Source organism: Euprymna scolopes, chromosome 7 (genome assembly GCF_053919585.1).
Source record: "Euprymna scolopes isolate OS-2025 chromosome 7, ASM5391958v1, whole genome shotgun sequence".
NCBI classification, from domain to species: domain Eukaryota; kingdom Metazoa; phylum Mollusca; class Cephalopoda; order Sepiida; family Sepiolidae; genus Euprymna; species Euprymna scolopes.
In genome coordinates, this window is record NC_136488.1 from 26,127,243 (window position 1) to 26,154,806 (window position 27,564).

At 35.0% G+C, this 27,564-nt stretch overlaps 1 protein-coding gene across 4 annotated transcripts in view; it reads right to left on the bottom strand.

Moving 5' to 3' along the window:
* The window catches only part of LOC145279663 (gamma-1-syntrophin-like), a 686,561-nt gene that overhangs the window by 251,242 nt on the left and 407,755 nt on the right, over positions 1-27,564 (bottom strand). For all 4 annotated transcript variants that reach the window (XM_080130906.1, XM_080130908.1, XM_080130909.1 and 1 more), the window contains one exon: positions 3,568-3,631. In XM_080130906.1, coding sequence (XP_079987032.1) covers positions 3,568-3,579 — 12 coding nt within the window. In that variant the 5' untranslated portion in view covers positions 3,580-3,631. The remainder of the gene's footprint in view (positions 1-3,567; positions 3,632-27,564) is intronic.

Genomic DNA, 27,564 nt, shown 5'->3' on the forward strand with positions numbered 1-27,564 from the left:
AACCCTGATTGTTGGAGAGCCGAGATTTCCCGTCTGCATTCTCTGCTGCACAAAACCAACTCTACGCCCATGTGGTCGTCAACCGGAAGCCTACGACCATAATTCCCGCGTCACCCCGAATTTCCGGTGCATTCTCTCTAGATTAATACCTGTCAAACCTAACCTTTTGTGACCCTGCCAAGTCGCTGATGGGAAATGAAAATATACTTACATAACTTACTATTTCTAAAACTACCTATATAGCAATTAAGCTGGGATTCCCAATACTACATTTATGCTCCCATTCCAATACAGACAGGATGTCTTCCTCTAAGGTTTCAGCCATTTTCTTTAGATTTCTTTCATTCGTTTTCCTCTCATGTTCGTTATAGAGTGTCCTATCATCATCAAATATATTCATCTCGGAGACAATTTTATTAGGGAAGACATTCATCATTAAGAAGAATAATAAAGATCCAAGGATCGACCACTGAGGCACAGCTGCATTTATGTTATGTTGTTTTGATGTAAGACTATCGAGGGCAATCTGGATTTTTATAAATGATTGTACCAAGAATTCTTCATAAGTTTTGGTTTCGATTATAGCTAATGGCACTCCAATAATCTATTTTTTTAAAATAATTTTATCAAGAAAACTTCATAAGTCTTGGTTTCGGTTTCAATGATAGCTTAAGGAACTAAAGTTATATATATAAGTTTGGGATTCGGTTTCGATTCAAGCTGATGAACTCAAGTCATATAGATATATTTTTTATTTTTGAAATCGCAACTTTATAATATATAAAAATCGATAGAACATTAACTCTATAATAGTATATAGGAAATCTGCAAGAATTAAAATATAATACTTAAGTGTATTTTACGACCTGGCTACGCCGGGCGTCCCTGCTAGCTTGGATAAATACTTTTGCAGTTTTAACAAAAGAGCTACAATAATATCAGAGCGTTTTTATTTACGCTGAACATCTACAGAATGCCAACATCAATATATAACATATGAATCAGTCCCCTGTAGAATTTCCACAGGTTCCGCTAGTGTAAAATATTCGTCCAGTAATACCATAAGATTTAAGTCCCATATTATGTTAGATTCTATCCTAAGTCTGCTTAGTAGATGATCATTCAACAAGATACACACGGAGAAGGTCGGAGGGTACATGAACCGAAACGTTGTGCATATAAGTAAAGATGGGAACAGTAGTTTGAATAAGTCAAATAATACAAACGATCAATCCTCATCTTAAAAATTCAGAAACATATTTGAAAATTATTTGTTTATTAAAATAAGTGTACCTGTTACCCCAAAATAATTGGGGGGTGGGGGCATTTATTTTTTTTTTTCGTTTTATCTGACAGCAAAACAAAGGAAATTTATTTTTTCTAAATGAAATAATATAATTAGACAAAGTTGAATTTACTAAAATAAGCCTTAGGATAAAATGTTTGAAGAAAAAAAAAAAAGAAAGGGAAGAAATAATTAAAAGCCCCCATTGGATGTGTGTGGGGGTGGGGGGAGAAGAGTAGGAAAGGATGGAAAAGTTTGATTGAATCAATTGAAGTAATCGATAAAAGAGAACAAAGGGATGAACAGTGTAATAAAAATATGTTGATCTTCGATTTCAATTTCCTCTTCTCAGGAAGACATTTTTTTGTTGAACAAAAATTACTGACGGAAGTTGACAGTTACAAAAATCATATTCATATTCCCTTGAAAATCAATAATAGTCATATTGATAAAAACTGTCTTTACCAATTAACGCATGTAGTGTATACATATGTACGTGTCTTTACATGTGAATGCATATAAATTAAATATACACACATATATGTACAAATGTATACACACACACACACACACACATATATATAGGGTGTGGATTATAATCATAGTAGAATAAATAAATAGAAAATGCATATCCAGAACAGTTTAATAACATAGATTAGGTAAAAAGAATATTAGTTGTTTTAATTAAAAAAAAGTTATTATTTCTTAGGTTCGTGGGGTTAAGAGCATATACGCAGCAGTATAGTAAGGAGGAAGGGGTAACTATTATAGGTACCTTAATTTTTAAAGGGTGGATTCAATCCCTCTTGCTCCTTTCAAAAATAAATTAATGTCATTAGACTGCACTTTCATGACTGCTACATGTCTAAAATCTTATTTTCTGTATTAATAGCATTAGTCATAATAATAATAATAGTAATAATAATAATAATAATATAATGATAATAATAATATAATAATGATATAATAATAATATAATAATAATGATAATATAATAATAATAATAATATAATAATAATAATAATAATAATAATATAATAATAATAATAATATAATACTAATATAATAATAATAATATAATAATAATTGTAATAGTAGGAGCAGTTGATCTTCCTCCCTGTCACACCTGGCAAGTCAAGAATGTTCCATGCTATTGAGTAGTTTTGAACTCTATAAGTGATTGTCATTTTTTAGTGCTGCAGAAGACCAAGATAAAGAATAACTTGAACTCACCTTTTCGTAACAACAACATTTATTTCCTCATTCTCCCACCAGGCGTGACTTCTCATTAAGGCTGTAACGTCACTCATGTCTCTAACGTGATCGTCTTCTCTTTCTGCTTTTTATAGTCTTTTTCTTTACCTGTGATGCCATTTCGCATATGTGTGTCTGTGCTGTTACATTACCAGTAGTATTAGGTGCAAAAATAGTAGTAGTTTATGCTCTTCTATGACACAGCTAGCTTTTCAAGGATGCATGTTAAACTTTATGTGATTCTGTCAAATAACTTTCTAAGTGTTTGTTGCTTTTTAGTCTTGGTTAGGCAACTGGAGATGTCCATTTTCATTATTTGTATTATTCAGACTATACAGCATAATCACACTGACACACTGGTTCTCGTTAGATCACCTAAGTTAAGCAATGTTGAGCCTGGTCAGTACCAGATGGATGACCAATTTGGGAAATTCCAGGTGCTGTATGTAGGAAGACATTGACACCTCTCTGCAAGAATTGCAAAAACCTAACGTTATCATCTCCTCTAACGAGGATATACATGTGACTAAGGAACCACGTATGAATTTCATACTCCCATGGAACTTCCTCCTTTGGAGGAAGCCAGTTAAACCCACACAGGGTTAGTGCCATTTCCATTCCATTATTATTCAGATTATTGTTGAATGTTATTCTCACAATGGTTCAAATAATGGATTCTCCGATCTTCTTCAGGTACATCTTGTCGAACTTGGGGAATCTGTACAGGTTTTTTAATGGAACCCTTTTATGTTAATCCATGGGAGTAGCATGTTCTCGTTGTATCAGCTATGACTAGGTAGAAATCTCAAGTATTATATTCTTAGAATCAATCGCACTGAGGATTGAACCTTCGAGCTCCAGAAGAACATCACTTAGCACTGAATTTTACTTTGTACTTTATCCATTACGCCACATTGTGAGAATAGTAGTGGTGAGACAACTAAAGATGCTGCACTTCTACTAAGTGGTGTTGAGCACTGCGTTTACTTTTAATTTTTAGTGTGTAATTAAGTATAGTAAATGCTTACCTCTTTTTCCATTTGGTTACTAGCTTCTGAGTCCAGCACCACAAAATCTCTTACAAAGATTCACCTGAAAAGACAAATAAAAAGAATATCACAAATAAATTTTAAATAAATTCTTTTTTTTTAATTAAAAAAAAAAATGAATGCGTATTTGTAGATCTACATGAAAAATTATAACAAAAGAAATCTCAACATAACATGGAACATGATATTCGTTGGGACTATGTTGCTGTCAATGTCTACTATATAAGAAAAATCAACATCTATAGTGGCTGTGACTAAATGCCTAGTAGCTGCTTGTAAACAAATAAAAATTGGTACAAATTTCTGATTTTGTGCAACATGTAGGGTCCGGGAGCAAACAAAAAAAGTATAAAGAAAGAAAGAAACAAACATACAAAAAAAAAATGGTTGCTGCACCAAATTATATAGCGGCGAGTCTCATGAAGTAACGAGATTTCTCATTACCTCACATGCAAATGAGATACTGCTGGCTAGAATAAAAAGCTCGTTTTTTTTAACAAATAGTGCTAAATTTTGGAGTCGTGATAGCAGTGTGCCAAATTTGGAGTTGAGATCTTTGCCTGGAAGTACTAACAGTAATAATACAATATCATATCTGGTAAATGGTATATAATAATAAAAGAGTGCTCAGTATTCTAGATAAAGCAAAAATGTTTAAATGCAACGTTTCCGAGGAGAAATAAGTTCTTTGTCTTTTGTTATTATGTTGCATAGTACACAAAGTACACAGTGTTGTGCATGACCAATACAAGCAATAATACAATATCATGTTGGATAAGTGCTTTACATTAGTCAACTCAAAGTTCTCAATATCCTGGATATAGCAGGTATGTTTAATAGCAGTGTTGCCTGGGAAAAAACAACATCATTATGTTTCATTATGGTATTTTATACAGGAAAATCTATTCAGATGCCCTGATTGGTCATCTAAAAAGATGAAATTTCCATTTTTGAAATCATCTTCTATACATTCTTTCATTCTGACATTCTCATCCAGTAAATATTCTGAGTCGTTTAAGCATCAGGATTACCATTTTTAAATTCAAACCTATTTGATTTCTATATTTTGATTTCTAGTCCACAAATTCCAAAATTTCATCATGACAAGTTTCAAGAAAAAATACACGATTAAACCCGGTTCTCCAACTTCCAACGTAGACCCCTACTACCATGTCTCCTTCTCCAACATCAGGGGTCTACGTTCTAACCTTCCAGAGGTTGAAACCCAATTACAGGAGACTAAACCAGACCTTTTATTTTTAAGTGAAACTGGCATTGGACAGGCTATTTCCCTAGATGAGTTTGCAATTACAGGATACTCTAACTTAACTTCTAAATCTGACCCCCAAGATCGCCATGGGCATGGAATATGTGCCTATATTAAAGATAGCTTTCCATGTGGGAGGGACATCTCCAGGGAAGATCCTAACTTACCCTATATGTGCTTCCGGGTTGCTTTAGCTCACACTACTGCATTTATATTTACTCTCTATCGCCCCCACAACAGCGGAGTTACTATCTTTCAAAGCATATCTGAGAAAATTGACCAAGTCCTTTCTACTTATCCTTCAGCTAACATTCACGTATGTGGAGACTTCAATGTTCACAACGTCGAATGGTTGACCCACTCAAACAAGACCGATGATGAGGGGAGGTTCTGTCATGATTTCTCCATTGCCTATGACCTCACTCAGATTGTTCAGGAACCTACCCGTGTGCCCGATAATGACGGCCAGTATGCGAGCCTACTAGACCTTTTTCTCACAACTTGCCCTGAACTATGTTCAGTTTCTGTTCTGTCGCCTCTTGGATCTTCCGACCACTCTGTTGTATCAATTAAGATAAAAATGAAATGTAATAAGTCCCCAGATGTACCACTTCATCGTACAGTATATCGATACACTAAGGCTGACTGGGATAGCTTCCGTACATTTATATCTGATCTACCGCTGCATTCCATGTTTAAAAAGGATGTGTCCTCTATAGTATTAGACCTAACTGAATGGTTAATTGTAGGTATTGACCATTTCATACCCTCTAAAAAGTTTCAGCAAAAACCTAACAGCCAGCCATGGTTCTCTCCAGAATGTGCTGCTGCCATTGCGCACAGAAATCACTTTTTCCACTGCTTCAAACGTAATAGATGTATGGAAACTAAAGCCGTTTTCAGGACTGCCAGCAACCATTGTAAGAAAGTAATAAGGAACGCAAGAGAGTTGTATGCTCAATCTGTTAAGTCCAAAGTAGCTGAGCAGCGGCTTGGTTCCCACCAGTTTTGGCAAATAGCAAACAGAATCCTGAACAGAAGCGTGTGCTCCATCCCAACTATTATCAATGGACCTGAGGTAATCTCGTCAGCATCAGACAAAGCCAAACTCTTTGTCAAGAACTTTGCAGCTAATTCTACCCTTTGCGACCAAGACCGCCAACCCCCAATATTTCCTCCTGTATCAGAAAACACGCTATGTGATATACGTATATCTGTACGTGATGTTGCCAAGCTAATCAAAAACCTTGATTCCAGTAAAGCAACTGGCCCTGATGGTATTCCAATTATAGTACTCAAAAAACTTCAACCTAAACTAGCGCCCATACTTACAAAACTGTTTAAACGTTGTCTTAAGGAGAATAGTTTCCCATCTCCCTGGAAAATCTCATCAGTATGCCCTGTATTTAAGAATTCAGGTGATCGCTCATCCCCCTCTCAGTACAGGCCAATAAGTCTCCTGTGCGTCATGAGTAAGTTGCTAGAATCTGTGTTAAATACAGAAGTAATCAAACATCTCAACAAAAATAACCTTCTTAGTGACACTCAATATGGTTTCCGTTCTGCTAGATCTACAGCAGATGTCCTTACAGTTATATCGCATAGGATTAGCAAATCTCTCGACGGTGGCAATCTTTCTAGGGCAATTGCTCTTGACATATCTAAAGCCTTTGATAGGGTATGGCATAAAGGTTTACTTCATAAGATCGCTAGCTATGGTATAGCTGGAAATGTCTTCTCAATTATTAAATCATTTCTTTCTGATAGGTTCATAAGAGTAGTAGTTGAGGGGCAAAAATCAGAAGCTCACAGTATTAATGCCGGTGTCCCTCAGGGATCCATCCTGGGCCCAACTCTTTTCCTGATCTACATTAATGATCTTCCAAATCATATCCTTACATCATTTGTAGACATTTATGCTGACGACACTACCATTTATGGTACCACATCTAAGACAGTAAACGAGCAAGTACTCTCCAATTCTCTCTCCTCTGATCTTGAGCATGTAGTACAATGGGGAAAGGAGTGGCTGGTTACTTTTAATGCATCTAAAACCAAGCTTCTCTCTTTACATCATCAACATTTTAATCCACATTTGTCATCAATTGAAATGAATGGCTCTCGTCTTCAGGAGGCCTCAAGTTTTTACAAGCTTCTGGGCTTGACCATTACTCCTGATCTTAAATGGAACACGTATATCAAATCTGTTGCCAAGGCCGCTGGAAAAATGGTGGGATCTTTCTATCGATCCAGTAGATATCTCACTGCTGATGCTATTCTCTATCTATATAAGAGCCAGGTACGTCCAAGGATGGAATACTGTTGCCACATCTGGGCAGGAGCTGCTAGAAAGGACTTGTCCTGCCTTGATAGAGTTCAAAATAGACTTCGTAGCCTCGTAGGAGATGTCCTTTTCTCCTCCTTGCAACCTCTATCTCACAGAAGAGATGTTGTGAGTTTGTCTCTGATGTATCGTTATTTTCATGGAAAGTGTTCAAATGAGCTTCAATCTATGGTCCCCCCTCGGCAAACTTTCACAAGAAACACTCGTCTAGCTGTAAACACTATCAATAATTTCCCCCACTCTTTATCTGTGCCTAAACCTAAACGTAGATTCCATGAACAAAGCTTCTTTCTTAGAACTGCACGCCTGTGGAATTGTCTTCCGTTTTCCTGCTTTCCGGCTGACTACAATATGGTTGTGTTCAAGTCTAAAGTAAATAAGTTCTTGATGAGCCGTTCCATATAAGTTATCAAATTTACCAAATTTTCCTTACTAATGATTACTATATTGTCCAATTTCTACTGTACACTCTTTAACCCTTATCCTTGAGTGGCCTTTGGGCCTTGATAATGTGGTGATGCCTATGTAAAAAAAAAAAAAAAAAAAAAAAAAAAAAATTTGAGACACATATTTGCATGTTCCATTAAATTCTCGTTTACTGCCTAAACGTAGATTCCTATTTACAATGCCTCTCCACGGGACAAAGTTAGACACCAGGGTCGTTTTTTTAATGTGCAAAAAAAGAACAAAAATAAAAGTTGTCTCAGTCGTGTAGGATTTCTCCTCCACTGAGAGAGAACAAGAAATTGAAGTGCAGCATCTGAAGAACAGGTGCTACACTTTGATCTTCGCTCCTGTTGAATTAGTAAAAAAGTTAAGAGCATTAATTTTCCTCTTCCTTGTTGATCTGTTAACTGCGTTACTATATATCTGTCTTGTGGTCTCACTGGATTCAAGGACAATAATTCATCTAGTCTAGTGGAATATCCTGTGTGTGTGTGTGTGTGTGTGTGTGTGTGTGTGCGTGCGTGCGTGCGTGCGTGCGTGCGTGCGTGCGTGCGTGCGTGCGTGCGTGCGTGCGTGCGTGCGTGTGTGTGTGTGTAAACTTATCAAGAACTGGTCCTGAAAGTAACTTCACTCATGATCACGAATCAAACGACTTAGATTTTTCTTTGCAAACTATTTTCATTTTTGAAAGTCCCATTATATACCATTAGTTTCCACTTCTTGCGTCCAGATCACAGCTTTCAAATGTTAAATGGAATTAAATAATTACAGCATTTATGAGTTATTACTAACATTTATAGTATGATTTACGTTTGTATGCAGTGAAAATGGTATGATATTTCATTTTTCGAAAACTATCCTTTGGCAACAATTAATGAATAAAAATATTGAAAAATGGCCAAATAAATTTTAACTAAGATGAAACAAAAAGAAAAAGAGAAAACAAAGAAAAATGTTACACGAATAATTGAACAATATTAATTTTCTCCCAGAAGAGTCATTTGGGTAATTATTTGAAAATTCATGAGAATAAAATGAACGCTTATTATTCAATTACTTAATTGTAATGAGCAAATTTTTTGCAATTGAACTGACTCCACCTGCTAATAGGGGGAAAACAAAGAAAAACAAAAAACAAATTAATTCAAAAACAAATTAGCTTTTTTTTCCCCAAATAACTTAATAGTACATATTTCACTAAAATATTTTTTTAGCTTTTTTCAAGCAAACTCATTTATTAGTTTTAGTAGCACTTATTTAAATCTATATATATTTCTGTCTGTCTGTCTGTCTGTTCCACTTTTTCTCAGAAAGTACATGGTCGATCTGGCTACAATTTTGTATGGACCGTTGTTATGATGAGGTAAGGTGAATTTAGTATTATACTATTCGCTCGATGCACAGTTAAGAATCAGTAGACTAGTCACTATAATACCACATTTACTGTTAACATTTTCTTGGAAATTATTGAGTCGATCTGGCTAAAATTTTGTATGGATCTTTGTAATAATAAGGTGTAGAGAACTAAGTATTATGGTATCCATTCGATGCGCAGTTTGGGATTCATAGAGATTAATAGTGATTCGTATTTAATGCAAAAATGAGCATAAATTTAACCATATTCATCCATCAACTTGGTATAAAGCACTCATTCTAAGTCAACAATCTAGTATATATATATATATATATATATATATATATATATATATATATATATATATATATATACTAGATTTTTTAGCCTATTAAAATGAGCAAAAATTATAGATTGTTGACTTAGAATGAGTGCTATATATTAGAATGAATGATATATATATATATATATATATAATTCAAACACGGTAGTCTTTGAATATATGGCTTAGCGTTAGTTTTACTCATTTAGAACTGCTTTAAAGTTTCACTACTCATTTTGCCACTAAATTTCAAACAATTTTTACAGTTCACAGGTCACCTTCCCAACCATATTTTGAAAAAAAAAAAAAAAAATGAATTTCAATTTTCGTTTAGTAAAATTACTGTGTTCCAAAATTCTCAAGATTTGTAAGGAATGTAGCAACGGTTTTTTCTGATTGGCTGTTGGTTACCATAGCATTCAAATCTGTTACGCTATCTCAAATCGGGTGGGAACGGTGGAGATGATGATGCAACAAGATATTAAAAAAACTGTTGCTAATAATTCACCTCTGTCCCGATCTGTCGCTCAGATGTATTGTCGCTGATAATTCACCGTCACTGTGCTCAAACGCTATCCGAGCTTTGCTCGCCGGCAAAAAACTGACTACTGAATAGATGCCCCAATCCAGGGAGAAAAAAGAGAGACATCAAAGAGAAAGAGAGAGAGGTGTAACAAGCGAAATAGCGAGAAAATATTATTTCAAAGCAAAGTCTGGAAAACTCATGGATAACATAGAAAAATGCGAGCATGAAAAGTAATATGGTTAAGATTAAACTTAGAAAAGTAAAAGGACTAGTTGTTAAAAAGAGAAAAGAAAAAGACAAAATATTCTAGTAAAAAATATAATAAATTTATAACTTAAAATATTGCAGTATTAATTAAGAATTGATTATATAATGTTAAATTTAATTTTCAAAAATCTTAATGCTGCAATATTTTAAGTTATAAATTTAATATATTTTATAAGAATATCTTTTCTATTTCTTTTGCAGTTTTAACAACTAGTCCTTTTACTTTTCCATGTTTAATCTTAACCATATCACTTTTCATGCTCACATTTTTCTATGTAATATATATATACTCTTATTTTTTGTATCTAATTAACATTGATTTACCCTTTTTATAGGATTCTTTGTTAATCAAATTGTTCTAAAATGATAACTGTTAGAGCGGTAATGTTTTAATATATACCGATAAAATTATTTCCAAAACTTTCACATATAAAAAAGAAAAAAAACTTTTTGGTTCGACTGGGGCCTACGGGGAAATTAATGTATTTCTTTTAAGCTCAAATGAATAATGTTAATTTATAGTTGTCTATTAACGTTAATTCAAACCAGTAATTACTTTCAACAGTTCAACAATTAAAGACTTCAAAATAGTTTTCTAATTTTGAACTGGAATAGATTGTTGTCCATTTTCTTATTTATTAAAAACTAGCCTGGGTGGCCGGCGATTTTTTTTCACAATATAGCTGAAAAGTTGATCTATAAACTGTAATAATTGTTTGAAATTTGGCAAAAAAATTAGTGAGCGGTGAAGCTTTAAAGCAATTCTAAATGACTAAAACTGCCGTGTTTGAATGATTATATATATATATATATATATATATATATATATACATAGTGACCCCAAAAAACAAAAAACATAGAAAGTATATCTAGAACATATGCTGTAGAACGGGGAAACAAAGGCCAAAGACCCAAGTGTTTTGATGTGATGTTTTAAATATAATAAACTAGTTATGACAAAAGTTTCATTTCAGTCGGACAAAACACTAAACGGGGCCTAATTAGATTGGGGCCCGTTTTTTGGGGGGTCACCCTGTATATATATATATTAGTCATCCACATACAGTACTATTTTGCTGTTTCACAGCTCATCAGTGCGGCTAGACAAGCAACTACCTCAATCCAAGATTGAAACCCGACCGCCCAAACTCCAGGCGGAGCTTCTAACCATTGTGCTTGGCTGCTGCTATACGGGCAGTGAATTAACAATGTTTTGACATTGTCCAAATACCTAAGCTCAATTTGTTTACACAAAGAGCATCGCTTAATATGCTAATGGTAATTTGTGTATCACTTCCCAATATGCACAACTAGGGAGCATTATAGTCATCCACATGCAGTACTGCTTCACTGTTTCACAGCTCATCAGTGCGGCTAGACAAGCAACTACCACAAGCCAGGATTGAAACCCGACCGCCCAAATGACAGTTTGAACTTCTAACCGTTGCGTTATTTGATTTTTATTCTTCTTATAGACATATATTTTTTTATTCATTCATTTCCGGTTTCGATATAAGCTAATGCACACAAGTCATATGGGCATATTTTTTTTATTTTTAAAATCACAACTTTATAATACATAAGAATCAACAATTTTATAATACATAAGAACTGATAGAAAATTGACTTTATAATAAGAGATACTTAATCTGCATAAATTAAAATATCATATTTAAGCGTATTTTATGACCGGGCTATGCTGGGTATCCCTGCTAAATTAAATGAAAAAGTTTGATCCATGTCCAACATCTAAAATTTCAAGTGTTTAGACCCAAAATTGGCGGAGGAGTTTGGTAGAGTTTTCAAAGGTCAAATCGTTGAACTTTGACCCTTGGCAACCAAATTTCTGGCCGAAAACCGATTAAAACGATTTTCCCAAATCTCAATATCCCTTATGTTAAATCTCGAGTCTGTAGACTGAAAATTGACAGAGTAATTTGATAGAGAAATGTACACGCACAGACACACACGCGCAGACAGAAATTTCACTTTTATAGATATATAGATAATCTTCAGATGTCAAGTTAAAGTTCAGAAAAAAAATGTTCATCTACCTTTTCCTTTAAAAATAAATCTATGATTTTTTCCGTTTTATATTTTTATATACATTTTTGAACAGAAAGAATTATCTCCAATCAAATGGATCGTTAGGGACGTCTGTTGGACAGTGATATCGATTCCGTGAGAGGTTTCCATTGAACTATATCACTTTGGGGTCAAACATTTTCTTTCTGCATAATAATCTCTTTGGATCACCCCTCCACCCAATCGAACATTTACGACCATAGTTGTCAACTTTTATAAGACACCGATGACCTTTGATGTATGAGAGTTGCTGATGACCTTTGATGTTTCAATAAATCTTTTTGATTTTGAAGGCATGATTTCAGCTTATCGTTTTAAGGTTGAACATTTCACATAAACTTTTACTCGTCACAGGCGATACAAGTGACTTTTTTATTTGATTGCAGAAGAAATCAATAGATTGAGAAATAAAAAGAACATATGGGGAATAAATATATCGACCGAAGACGAAAGTGGAGGGGGCAGATAAAAAAAGATGTGCTAGCAAGAACGGTTTCCAAATGAAGAAAATTATGGACAAAGACACAGATTTGAATGGCACAAAGTCGAGCGCAAATTTCTACAAAGGTTCAATGGTTATATATATATATATATAAAAAAAGAAAATTAAATAATAAAAATATTTTTTTTTTAATAAATAAAATTACAATAAACATTTTTTATATTTCAATAGAAAATATATTGAGAAAAAAAAACGAAAATTATTTAAATTCTGAAAACAATCTTCAGTTCTTGTCACATAAACCAGTTAACCCCTCTCTTAAAATATAAGTTATTGTTACTGTCACAGCCAGTTGACACATTCTAAGAGAATTAACAAATTATTTTTCCCTTGTTTTATTTACATATTTTTTTAAAAAATACAACCAATTCTGTTTGGCAAACAATAATACAATCATGCTTCAATTACCATGTTGGGAAAGGGTGATAAAAATTTACACAGAAAAGGATACAGTAGTGCAGTACCTGTTCAAATTCACATTGAATTATTGGTGCATTTATTACCTCACTTAGAAGTTTATTCTAAGGTCCAGTGATTCCGATTGAGAAAGCAGCTCTTTTTTGATTGAATCAAAATAGGCAATAAAATAGTTTCTTGTAGTGCCAGTATGGATCTCTTTCTGATATAGGAGTTCTAAGGTATATCATAATGGCCACCGATGAGATTATAGGTCATTGATGAGATCATCACATTATCCTTGGTAGTCAAGGGAGAAAACCAACTTTAATTTCATAACACTCAAACCTCTACTCGATCTCAATTCAATTTATTCAGTCATAGGTTAAAACGTTACATGTTTCGTCGCCATTAAGAAGGGCTCTGGAAGAGAGAAAAGAGAGAAGGAAAGTGAACAAAGAGGGAGGGGCAACGAAATGCCGCATTTTCCATTTGCATATCGGCTCCCTGGAATAAAAATGTAAATTGTCTTAGTTCAGAAGGATTTCTCTTCACTGAATAAGGACAAGTATATTTTGCAGGTCAGATGGCGCCTCCTTTGGGGAAGGGGCGCCGACTTTTCAATTCTGCTTTCTGACTCTTGTGTTACACAGCAGTCCTGAACAAGGTTGCACATGATGGTTAACCAATCACAAATTCCACCGTCAAAGGCTGACCACTTTCGAACCAGACAATTTAACTAATCCCTCGTTGAAGGTTGTTTTCCAGGTTCACAGCTATCTTACAATATGCTTATAGGCAGAAAGACAGGGAGGATTATATTATCATATTGTGAATTAGTTGTATCTCCTGGTGGTAAACTGAATACAAAAACTATCAAAGACATTGTTGCAACAGGACAGATTGCAAAGACTTTAGATGGAGGGGTTGGTAAAGTGCAACAGTTTGAATATTGTCAACATTGTCAAAATGCAGCAGAGACAGTCACTATAAGAAACTTCCAACTTACACATGTGAACCTGTAGGAAAACGCATGACTTACCTAACTAGCATGTGTGCATAATTCAATGGGTCGGTCTTGGAATGAAATGAAGGAAGAAAAAAGAAACAAAAATGGCTGCCTTATCTCTTTATATGCCTGCAATATTACCACCTGGTATGCAGATGAGATGCTCCTGGTTGGAGATAAACGAGGGTTGATTTTTCAGAGAGGAGGTTCATTTTGAAGTTGGATTTTGAAGAAGTAAGTTCGATCAGCAGAAGTGCTTTTGGAGTTGAGAGAAGGTGCGTTATGTATACAGACGTGTGGAAGTCAGTGAAAAAGATCGTTCTGGTTGGAAGTTGGAATTTAACCAAGAAATAACACGTGGATTATTTAATTATAGAACCACAGCCTCGTAACAAGATTGCCATTTATGACTTAAATGTTTAATAACTAAAACATCTTCTCAGAAAATTTTTCCTAATTTTAAAAGACAATGTTTTTGCAACAGCATCCACTTTGGTTGAGTTGAGTTGGTTTCTTCCCTGGCCTGCACTACATCCCATATCATAGCAGCTCATGCACAGCCGTATAAAGCAAGGACACATGAGATAGCTAACTAATCACGAGTGAAGCATCAAAGTCCAACTACCTGTGGACGAGAGAGCTCTTCTAGGTTCTTCATGATAGTTGTTGTCTAGGCCCTCAGCTGTCCACCAATCTAGAAAGGTAAGGAAGATTACATTGTGAATTGGCTCTCTCTTTAGGTGACAAGCTGCATATCCAAAACATTGAAAACATTTATGCAATTGTACAAATGCCAATGACTTTACATCGAGGTGCTGGCAGAGAATAGCAGAGAACTTGGACACAATAACCCCGCAATGTAAGGTGTTGCGGAGGTAGAAATTGTCACAAATATTTGTGATTCATGGGCAGCTAAAATATCATACAATGAGATTGCATATGTAGTGACACTGGTATTAATTTAACCCCTTCCACTCTGTCTAAAATGCCATCTCTCTTTTTCTTATTGTTTAAATATCTTAAGTAGCCATAATGTAATAGATGACCTAAGAATAAAAAGAAAAAATTAAGAAAAATAAAATGAAATAATAATGCAGACTCGCTGGACCTGTAGAAATTACACAGGGGAAAGAGTCATATGTAATATACTGATGTTGGCATTCTGTAGATGTTCAGTGTAAATGGAGATGCTCTGATATTATTGTAGCTATTCTGTTAAAACTGCAAAAGTATTTATGCAAGCTAGCAGGGACGCCTGGCATAGCCAGGTCGTAAAATACGCGTAAATATGATATTTTAATTCTTGCAGATTTCATATATATTATTATAGAGTTAATGTTCTATCGATTTTTATATATTATAAAGCTGCGATTTCCAAATAATAAAAAATATATCTATATAAATTGTTCATCAGCTTGAATCGAAACCGAATCACAAACTTATAACTTTAGTTCCTGCAGCTATAATCGAAACCGAAACCGAGACTTCTGAAGAATTTTTGATAAAATTATTTACAAAAAAATGATTATTGGAGTGCCATCAGCTATAATCGAAACCGAAATCAAAACTTATGAAGAATTCTTGATAAAATTATTTATTACAAGAAATGGAAGTACATAATTAAAGAACCCGACATCTGTGTGGAACGCCATTGAAAACTTCAATTATAACCCAGAAGATGTCACTTTTGTCCATTTCTATAGATGATATGAAGATATTTTTGCATCGGATTGTGGTACATGGACAGGCATCAAAAAAGTTAGGCTTTTGCTAAGAAAATTGGGAACAGCCGAACATACAAAGTTCGTGAATTTTATTCTCCCAAAAAAGACTAGTGAGTTGAACTTCCAAGAGACAGTTACGCTACTGACAGAACTGTTTTCTACAAAAAAAATTTCTTTTTCACAGGAGATATAAGTGCATGAATGTCACTAGAAGAGAGAGAGACGACTACACTATTTATGCAAGTATAGTAAACAAGCATTGCGACGACTTTAAACTGGAGGAATTATCATCAGATAATTTTAAATGTTTAATTTTTGTGCAAGGACTGGTCTTAAATAAAGACGCTGAAATCAGGCGTTTTAAATAACCTTGAAAATGAGCCGAATTTAAAACTACAAGTCTTAGCGGAAGACTGAACAGTTTGTTGCGTTGAAACAAGAGTCGTGATATAGAGGAAAGCGGAGTATCGCACATTAAAAATATCTGGTAGAAAGAAGACATCCATTAAACTTACAAAAATTGAACCTGAAGAACGAAATATCCGGAAATATGTACAGGTTAAAATGTTTAAAAAGAAAGTAAGACTACGGCTTGATAGTGGGTCTGACATTTCAATTTTTAGTGTACATACATGGAAGAAGCTTGGGAAACCTATGATTAAATCACATGAAACTGCGAGAAGCATCAGTGACGAAAAAATCATTTTCAAAGGAGAATTATTGACGAATATTTCTTTTCGGAATAAGACCGAAAAAGCGACCATTTTTGTCATGCGGAAATCAAATAAACTCTTTGGGACTGATCTGTTCGAAAAGTTTAGACTATGGGATATACCTTTAAGTTTTTTTTACCAGAAGATTAAGGATTCGAATGTGGAGGCAGAAAAACTTAAGAGAGAGTTAAAAAAGAAATTTCCAGACGTATTTTCAGGCAGTCTTGGAAGGTGTACAAAAGCAGTAGCAAAATTTGAAGTCAAAGCAAATGAACAGCCAGTGTTCAGAAAGAAAAGGAACGTTCCATACACCGCTATAGAACAAATAGACGGTGAATTTGAAAGACTCGAAAACATGGGTGTCATTGAAAAAATTGATCATAGTGAGTGGGCTGCACCAACAGTTTACATTAAAAAGAAGAGCAAAGAGATTCGGGTTTATGCCGACTTCTTGACCAGCTTAAACAGGGCATTACAAGAGCACCATTATCCGCTTCTGAGCCCTAAAGAAATATTTGCGAAACTGAGTGGAGGGAAATATTTTTCTAAAATCGACCTCAATGACGCGTATTTGCAAGTTCCAGTCGATGAGGAATGTTCAAAGCTGCTATGTATCAAAGGATTGTACAAGTTTAACAGATTTCCTTTTGGGGTCAAAGTCGCCCCTGCGATTTTTCAGCAAATTATGGACATTATGTTAATGGATTGAATTTCGCAGTTGGGTACCTGGACGATGTGTTAATGAACAGCGCTAGCCAAGAACAACACAAGGATCATGTAAACCAAGTATTCGAAAGGATCCAGGATTATGGATTTAAACTAAAACAGGAAAAATTTACGTTTTTTCACGAGGAAAATAAAATACTTGGGGCAAATCATCGATGAACATGGAAAAAGGCCGGATCCAGATAGATCGAGTGCAATAAGAGAAATGCCTACTCCTGAAAATATTGCGTCTCTACAAAGTTTCTTAGGGTTGGCGAACTACTACAATGTATTCGTGTCAAATATGCATAAAATAAGATCACCATTAAATGAACTGTTAAGGAAGGACCAAAAATGGGTTTGGATGCAAGAGTGCGAAGAAGCATTTCAGGAAATTAAAAATATATTAACATCTGACTTGTTTCTGGCACACTATAATCTCAAGCGTAATATTGTAGTTGCAAGCGATGCCAGCACCTATGGCATAAGAGCAAGCATATTCCACAAAATAGATGATGGAAAAGTAAAACCCATAGCCCATGCATCCCAGACACTTTTGCCAGCTGAAAAAAATTACTCGCAAATTGAGAAAGAAGTGCTAGCCATTATATTCGCGGTAAAGAAATTTTATTGTTTCCTGCATGGTAGGCAATTTCTGTTACAAACAGGTCACAAACCATTATTAATGATTTTCGGATCGAAAAAGGAACTACCACAACATATAGCGAATAGACTCCAAAGATGGGGTACCATGCTTCTGAATTATAATTTTCAAATGGAGTATGTACCATTTAAATAAACTTGATCATACAGACGGGCTATCAAGGTTAATACCTAAGCAGACAGAAGGAGGATATGATAATAGCAGCTATTCAAGCAGAAGTTGAGGTAAAAAAAATACTTTATGTGACATGATAAGAGAACTTCCAGTAACGCTTGATGAGATTAAGAGTAAGGCAGAGGTAGACGAATTTATTATAAGCATGGAAGAAAAAAATCAACAATAACCAACTGGATGAGGGAATCTATTAAATTTGCGATAACGTTCTGTTATATAGTGATAGGTTGGTAATTCCTGCAATACTACAGAAAGGAATGCTCACGGAATTCCATGTAGGACATCCAGGCATATTAAGAATGAAAAGCCTTATGCGCTCTTTCATTTTTTAGCCAAACATGGATAAGAATATAGAAGAAATAGTCAGGGAGTGTAGAGAATGTGCATTAGCTATGAAAGCTCTTCCGACTCAATTCGGATCATGGGCAAAACCGAACCGATCCTGGTGGAGAATTCACTTAGACTTTGCGGGACTGCTAGAGGGGTTCTATTATCTCATTGTTGTAGACAGCCTATCTAGTGGCCGGAAGTACCCCACATCCGAGGCAACTATTAACTTCCTGTATGAACTATTCGCTAGGTTTGGGGTAGTAGACTGCATTGTCATAAACAATGGAACGCAATTCATGTCTACTAAATTAAAACATTTTTGTGAGGATCATCTAATCGAGCATACAACCATTCCACTATATCACTCGAGAAGTAACGGGCAAGCAGCGAGGTTCGTTGATACATTCAAGAGAGCTCTGAAAAAAGCTAGTGGATCACCGATGGATAAGTCAATTCAACAGTTTTTACAGGTTTACAAGGTCACGTTGAATGCAAACATCGAAATGTCGAAGACACCTGCTGAGGTCATGTTCGGACGCAAGGTTAGATCGATTTTCCACAAGTTGTTACCAAACCAGGATAGGCCAAACTTCAAAACACCGGTAAAAAAAAAAAAAACGGTATAAAGTTGGCGAAAGAGTCTTCTACAAGATTTACAAAAATAATAGGACTTTCTGGGAGTCCAGCATTGTTGAAAAACAAATAGGAAACATGCTCTATATGATTAAGGGACCAGATTTTGTGCACAAACGTCAGACTAATCAAATGCGGAAACAATACTCGAACAGTGAGGTGACCAGATCACCTGAGGAGGACATCACGGACACAGTGTTTGATACTTTTCAGGTGCCCATACCAGAAACATCTCCTGAGAATAGGTCAAAAAGAAAATGGAAATCAACTGAGTTTATTACGATGGACCCAAAACAGAAACGTTATTGATCCCCAGACGGGATATTTTCAATATACCGGCCTTTCTATGCATAAGGGAAATTACACCGGTTCTCACTATATAAATATAGTGCCAGTAATGTCTACACCGGTGAGAAGGAGCGACAGTACTCCACTGCCTAGATGAACGCTAGTCAGTTATACCCGTATTCCTACCTTTGTACCTGTGCTGTTAATACACTTCATTTGTTAAACCAACCTCGACTTGATTTTGTTCTTTTACTATTGTTACGACACAGCAGATTACAAGTGTGCAATTTTCTCCAAGACCAGTAGAAAGATATGTCTTATGCTACAAGGATGTCTGCAAGCGAGACGTGAGGGCAGGCAGCATTAGCCAGGATACTGTACAGTCACAACAGATGCTGAAATGGATTAATCTGAGATGCAGAACTCCATTGATTCCTGAGATAGACAGGTGCCAGCAACAACAATGTTCTCCCAATATATGCTTTACTAAGCCAGACACACCATTACACGCAATCATTGTACTAAAACAACGAGTTAAATAACTAAACAAAAGAATTATGAGCTTGAGTGATTGAATAAATGCAGCTGAATGTTTAGTGATAATAAAATACAAGTTTTAAGTCACTTGCTGAGAGCAGACACGAAATGCAATTAGTACGTTAAGAAAAAAACTTCATATTCGTTGATAGTAGTTGTATCCATCAATAGGATTATATGGGATTCATTCAGACGTATGCAGATTTGGTAGTGAGACGTTTCCCGCTTTCTCTAGTGACAAAGAGGGAAAGATAAACATATAGCTTTGAAACTGAGATAGAGGAGGCAGATTGGCTGTTGTTTTGATTTGCAATCGTTAGGGCTTAGGAGGAGCATTATCTCTGGCTAATCTGCAAGCAAAGAGAGATTATTAAGGAAAGAAAACACAAATTAAAAAATAACTTAAATTAATGGAAGTTGTTTTAATTTATAGTTTTTCAATAAGATGCGCTGTCCGTCTTTTCGTAGGCCAGTCATCATATTACAGTTTGAAATAACATTTTTATTGTTATGGATGTATTTTATTTTTTAAATATCCACACATCTAAAATAAGAGGCTTTGTCTGATAGTCTGCCTGTCAAGCTTAAGTTAAATAGCATTTTTGTTGGTCTGTCATGCTACAGTTTGAAAATAGCATTTCTGCTAGTCTGTCATGCTTAAGTTTGAAAAAGCATTTCTGCTGGTTTGTCAAGTTAAGTTAGAAATAGCATTTTCGTTGGTCTGTCATGCTAAAAGTTGAAATAACATTTTCGTTGGTCTGTCATGATAGTTAAAAATAGAATTCTCTATCTATGCCAAAATCTGAATACAGATTCCATGAACAAAACTTCTTTTCTAGAACTGCCCACTTGTAGAACTCTGTTCCGCTGGCCTGCTTCATTGCCAACTACAATATTATAGCCTTCGTCTAATGTAAGCAAGTTCTTGTAGAACCGTCCCCTTAAGTAATCAAATTCTATCCAACTTACACCATTAACGATTACTACACAACCACCTTACATTCATAAACCTTTATCCTCAAGTGGCTTTTGGGCCTTGATAAGTGGCGACCATCTTGTAAGAAAATAGCATTTCTGCTCTTTTGTCAAGCTTAAATTGAAATCGCATATTTCGTCTGCCAAGCTTGAAATAGCATTTTCTTGTGTCTGCCATATTAAAGTTGAAAATAGCATATATCTTCCCCCCCCCACACACACACACTAACACGAATTTAGGGTAATAAGTGCTACTAAATTTTCAGATGTTTTTAAACGCTACAGTTAATTAAACTGCTCAGTGAGTTCATATTTTTATTTAATTTTTACTTTTTTTCAGCCTAAAAAAGGTGTATTGCAAGTTGGACATAAGAGGATTATGTGTAACGGGATTGTGGGGAGTTGAGTAGTGAAATGTCACATTCCATTAAAACTTCTGTGCATCAGTACAGTCAGAGAAACAGGAAGGGTAATCCGACAGGAGACACTATGAGAATAACAAGTTTTCCGGCATCTAGGGTCCTCAACAGTAAAGGGGTATCATTTTGCTGCTTGTCGGGTTGATCGAAAGTATATATATCGAGAGGGCAAAAGTGCAAGGAGATCATTAGAGCACAAGTTTAGACAATGTGAAAGAAATCTGAAATCCAACTCTTTCTCTATCAAAATTGTTGTGGTGGCACACATTCATTTGCATATGTGGATAGTAATTACACATAAATAGGAAGACTCAGTTAGTCTGAGTGTGTGTTCACCAGAAGCCATCGAAGGCCGCCGAGAGCAGATATGTTTCTCCAGCAAAGACTCTCTTATTTGACACCATTATGTAAATATCCTGTAAATATACCTTTTCCTAATACACTTCTTATTTGATCTACCTTTGTTTGTTGAGTCGTCATTTGTATTGCTTTCTACGTTACTTGTTTCAACCTGCAACTTAACAAAAATGATTCTTTGAAGCCATTTTTATGTCAGTCCTGATTCACGGAATATCAACAACTAGAATTTCTATGAAAAAAACTTAGCCCTACCCAACACTTTTATATGATAGAAGTGTAACCGGAAGATTAATATCTATTATTATTAGTAGTAGTTTTAACTTCTTTTAGACTTTAATGAAAAATTTACCAAAAGAAGCTGTCATTTAATGGCTGGAAAAAAAAATGTATTCTTTGTAGCAATACTAAAACCTGGCTTCAAACCTAAACCTCACAATAACCAACACGAACACACAAAAATGAAGATGTCAGTAGAGTGATGCGGTTTGATATGTAAATTTGCTTTAAACACTCAGATCAAGAACTTTGAGTGCAATAAGATAGGAGATTGATGCCGAGAATAATTAATTGAAGACAAACTCTTATTTTATCCTTATGTGTCCTGCAAAATATATATTTTCGTTTCAAGTAGCTGAGTGATCTTGGCTACATTTCAATTAATAATCTAATAAGTCACTTTACTGAATAGTTGTTCATGGTCAGAGCTGGTAATAATATCTTTAGCGTGAGGCTTTCGGTGTGTCTTTCGAAGCTGCTCTACCAATCTGTATTTATAGCTCAACCAGCCAATCATATTCTTGTAAGGAGGAACACAGATGTTTTTATATTTGTTACATCATACCCATAGTTCAGTTTTTTTGTTATTTTATAAAATACTAGCCTGGATACCAGGTGTTTGGAGGTGTGTATTGAGTAAAAAAAAAAAAAAAAGTAACGTCTCTGCCGTTGCGTCCATTGCTAAATCGGAAGTGGTGAAGGTTAAATTAAGGATAGTCAATCGAAAAGAGGGGATGACTTTCGAAAATATCAGCAAAAAAGGTGACCCCCTCCCTGTAGAAAAGTACCTAGTTGAGGGTGAAGGAATTAATGCTTTTGACCAATCTTTTGATATTGTGGTCTGAAGGGTCGAGCTTCAAAACGATATCGATCTCGTGAAAATCAGTCGCCTCTGTCGAAAGTTTTAGGCAGACATACATACATTTAAACAGACAGGTGAGATTTATATTATAGATGATTAAAGTATAAATTATGACATGATTATTATTTTTTTTTCAATCATTAGAAATGGCACAATTTAAATTTGGAAAATTGATTTCATATTCATGATCAAAAGATGGTTTCCAAGTTGCCACTTTTTCCTCCAAAAAGAGAATGACGAATGAAATGCCATTAGATATTAAATATTTCATATTAGAACATTTTAATACCAAAATATCATATTTGTTAAAGACAAACTAGTTAATAATAACTATGGGGAAAATGGCGGTTACATGGGTAATTAATATAATATTCACAAGAACTTCACTTTCTACCACCATTGCAAATAACTTTTCATTCTTCCTATACATACCTAAAACCAAACCGAACTTTCATGAACAAAGTTTATTTGCAAGAATTTCCTACCTGTGGAACATAATACTATATGACTGCGTCTCTACTGACTATAACATACTCGTCTTCAAGTCCAATGGCAACAAATACTTGTAATCAAATCCTACACTTTCCACTCACCGTTTATAATCATCTAATCGTATTGTTCATCAAGCCAATTGAAAATCTTATTAACCTTTATCCTTGAATGGCTTTAGGTCTTAGGAAATAGTGATTCATTAATCTATATATCTGACATGGTTTGAAGTCAGTTGCCAGATCTGTATTTTACATCATGTAATTCATTATGTTATTCCCCAACTCACACTTTCAATCCAAGAGGAAGAAAGAAAGGGATGAGGAAGAGAGGGACGATGAAGAATAACAAATGATGCTGGCTTGTACCATTCCACAGTAGTAATTTTCTTGATGAACTGCCGTGTCCTATTTTCTGCTTCTGAACATTATATCAATCAACCAATCAGCCTAAAAAGGATCCTAGATTTAAAAATTATAGTTTCATTATAAAAAAAAAATAATAATTTAAAGTAAAGGAATTTATAAAAAAAAAATGGTATAACAATTTTTTTTCTTCAAAATCCTTCATAGAAAAGAAAATGGAAAAGGTATTTTAACCTGAAGAGAAATCGAAAGATTGAAAGAAAGAATAATCTGTACCAATTCCAATTTTCTAAATATAAAAACAAATTTCTTTTCAAATTAAAAGATTTAAGTCATAAAAAAAAGAAGATTTTTATCGGATTCTCTGTAAGAAGGTTTTGTCGATTACGAGTTAATCTGAAATAGTATTATTTTTTATCACTAACTGTACAAACTGAAAAGAAGTGATTTATTTAAGATTAGCAGGGCTACTCGACATTGCCCGGAGTCATAAAAGACAAAATAGAAGTTATATAATGTGTGTAACATTTTTATATTAAAACCTCTCTTTCTTTCTTTCTCTCTCTTTCCCTCACCCCCATTTTTCTATCCTTCTCAACCCTCTCTTCTCTGCTGAACCCATTACCCTGTCTTGTTTCAATGTGTGAACAAAATAATAATGCACTTCATTTACTATAGCTATCTTTTAAATGTAAATATTTTTTCTAAATTTCAGATATTATACATTTGGGACAACATCACCAATAATAAATTATAAACTTTGTGGGGCAATGGTTAAGTTTTTTTTTTTTTGCTTTTTATCTGAACATACACACATACAAACACACAGACAACCGCCCTTTATATAATAGATGATTCCACGCATCCCTGTGAGTAACTTTGTCTGTTGCTCAGTCTTTATCGTGAAATTTGAAACAACATTTCCGTCAGTCTGCTGTGTTTAAATGTTGAATTTGTTTTTTGTAGAAAAATGAGTTTTTACACCTTTTTAAATTACCTTGTAAATTTAATTTTTCATTATGTTGCCAAACAATATTCATGAAATTTGTAGCACATAACTAGGACTCTCAAAATGAATTGTAAAATTTAACTAATTCTAACATGACATAAATGCGGGAGTGCCTCAGGGGTCTATCCTTGGACCTCTATTGTTCCTGATATTCATAAACGACCTCCCTGATAATATTGTTTCAGAGATGGGTATATTTGCCGATGACACCACTCTCTATAACAGATATGAGGGGAAAACAAATGAACACATATCCAAGAAAATGGCAGAAACACTAGAGGATGACCTCCAATCCGTAGTGGAATGGGGACAAAAATGGTTGGTCTCATTCAATGCTGCTAAGACTAAGCTTGTTTCCTTCAATAACTACAAGAAACCTTCTCTACCACCAATAGCAATGGCCAAGAGCACATTGCCTGAAAGTACTTCTTTTAAACTCCTCGGCCTAACGTTTACAGGGAATATGAACTGGAATAGATACATTGAGAGCATTGCCAAGGCTGCTGCAAGGAAGGTTGGCTCCCTCTACCGTGCTAGAAAACTACTTACGCCTGCCAGTATCCTATACCTCTATAAGGCAACCATTCGCCCATGTATGGAGTACTGTTGTCACATCTGGGCTGGTGCATCTGCTGCTTGTCTCTCACTCCTGGACAGGGTTCAAAAAAGAGTCGCCAACCTGATAGGTCCTAAACTGTCATCTAGGCTTCAACCTCTGTCCCATCGACGAGATGTTGCATCCCTCTGCCTGTTCTACAAATACTTTAATGGTGAATGCTCTGACGAACTGCAAACACTTGTACCTCCCCGACGTAACTACCCCCGACAAACCCGACAAGCTACTAAGTCTCATCCCTTTACAGTGGAGATCCCTAGGTGCAAGAAAGCCTTTTACTCCAATAGTTTCTTCCCCAGAACTGCGGGTCTTTGGAACTCCCTTCCGGGATTCTGCTTTCCCAAATGCAATGATATGCAGAAGTTCAAGTGTAATGTTAACAAACATCTTTCTACTCTTCTCCCTTCATAATGACCCCGCTAATTAATTCCCTAATAGTAGCCCCCTGCTTCAAAGTGGCACTGTGCCTTGTTTGGGGTGAAAATTGAATAAAAAAAAAAAAAATTAAAAAAAATTATTTGACAACAGCCATCTTGAATTATAATGAAGTTGACTCTCCTCTCAGGAAAAATTTTAATTTTCTTATACACATATTAGGAATTTCTGAATTTATTGTGAATATTTATGCTGTTACGTTTTAAATTGCAAATAAATTAGTTTTGCAAAAAAATAAATTGTGAATTTTATTTTTTGAGGCCATTTTAAGCATAGAGCTAACAACCCTTAGAATTGCAAAATTCAAGATATCAAGCAAATTATAAAAAGATATCCTACCATGCTACCTTCCAAATTGCTTATCGGCATCTATAAATAAAAGACCAGATGACAGCATTTGTAATACTTTAGGGTGTGGAATCGCTAAATGTACTTACTGTAAAGATGCTTTCAATCTTCTGTGTACATTTTTTCTGTTCGTTGCTTTAAGTATTTTTTTTTTAAGTTACCGCTTATTAAGGCCTGGGGACCACTCGAGGATAAGGGTTAATGAATGTAAGGTGGTAGTGTAATAATCGTTAATGGTGTAAATTAGGTAGACTTTGATTATTTAAGAGGACGGTTCAACAAGAATTTGTTCCACAGGTGGGCAGTTCTAGGAAAGAAGTTTTGTTCACGGAATCTGCGTTTTGATTTGGATATAGAGAGTGGGGGAAATTGTTTTATAGTAGTTGTAGCTAGTCGAGAATGTTTTGTGAAAGTTTGGCAAGGTGGGCACTATAGAGCAGAGACAGGTTTGCAACATTTGTTCTGTAGGAAAGAGGTTGCAGGGAAGGAAAAAATAAGGTCGCCTACAAGATTTTGAAGACGTTTTTGAACTTTATCAAGGCAGAATAGGGCGCACCGAAGAACTCCTGCCCAGATGTGGTAACAGTACTCCATTTTAGGACGTACTTGGCTCTTATACAGATAGAGGATTGATTCGGTAGTGAGATACCTACTGGAGTGGTAGGACGATCCAACCATTTATCCAGCGATCTTGGTAACAGATTTTGAAAAATAATTTTTTGTCAACTATTCCTATCAGACTATATACAACATTTTCATAACAGAATTAGTTAAATATTGAATAACTTTTGCCACTGAACAATCAAGAAACAAATAATTTTTTTACATACATGCACGGTCATTGGTCTGCATTTTTTTATCTCCCTGTAGGTGTGATCTGTTAACTTAAGACGAATTTACTCATGCAAGGAAATACAATGGAGTCTTACAGAAATTTCAAAGATTTTATTGGAGAGAGAAAGTTTGTTGACGAGAAGGAGAGATTAAAAGAGAGGCTAAAATTAATTCCATTTTACTTGTTCTTCTATTTCAGGATTAAGAGATGCATACGACAGACATCAGGGTAACATTCATTCAGATTCTCTCTACATCTTCAGAGACATGTTGCCTCTCTAGTTTCTCGGCTCTGACTGTAGAAACTCTGTCCTGTGTCCTGCACATGATATAATCTCTGTCATATTCATTTCTAGTGCGTTTTGTCTAGGAAGATAATCTTTGAACTCTCACCTCGATCACACTAGCTGCACTGGGTCTATTTCTGTTTGCTGTCAAGCTATCTTGACATGTACTTAATGCAACCCTCACCAAAATTCATACTAGTTAACATAATCTCTATTTACTGGCATAGGGTCCCAATATATATCATACATACCCCAAATAATTGTGACTTTCACTATCTTCAAGCTCCAAACACTCCGCTTTACTCCCTCCAGCAGTCACTATATCCAATACCTGGTCAAGAGGACAGTATTTGTTAGCTATTTCCAGATAAAAAATCTGCAAAATATCCATGAAATTCAACCAAATATTGCAGC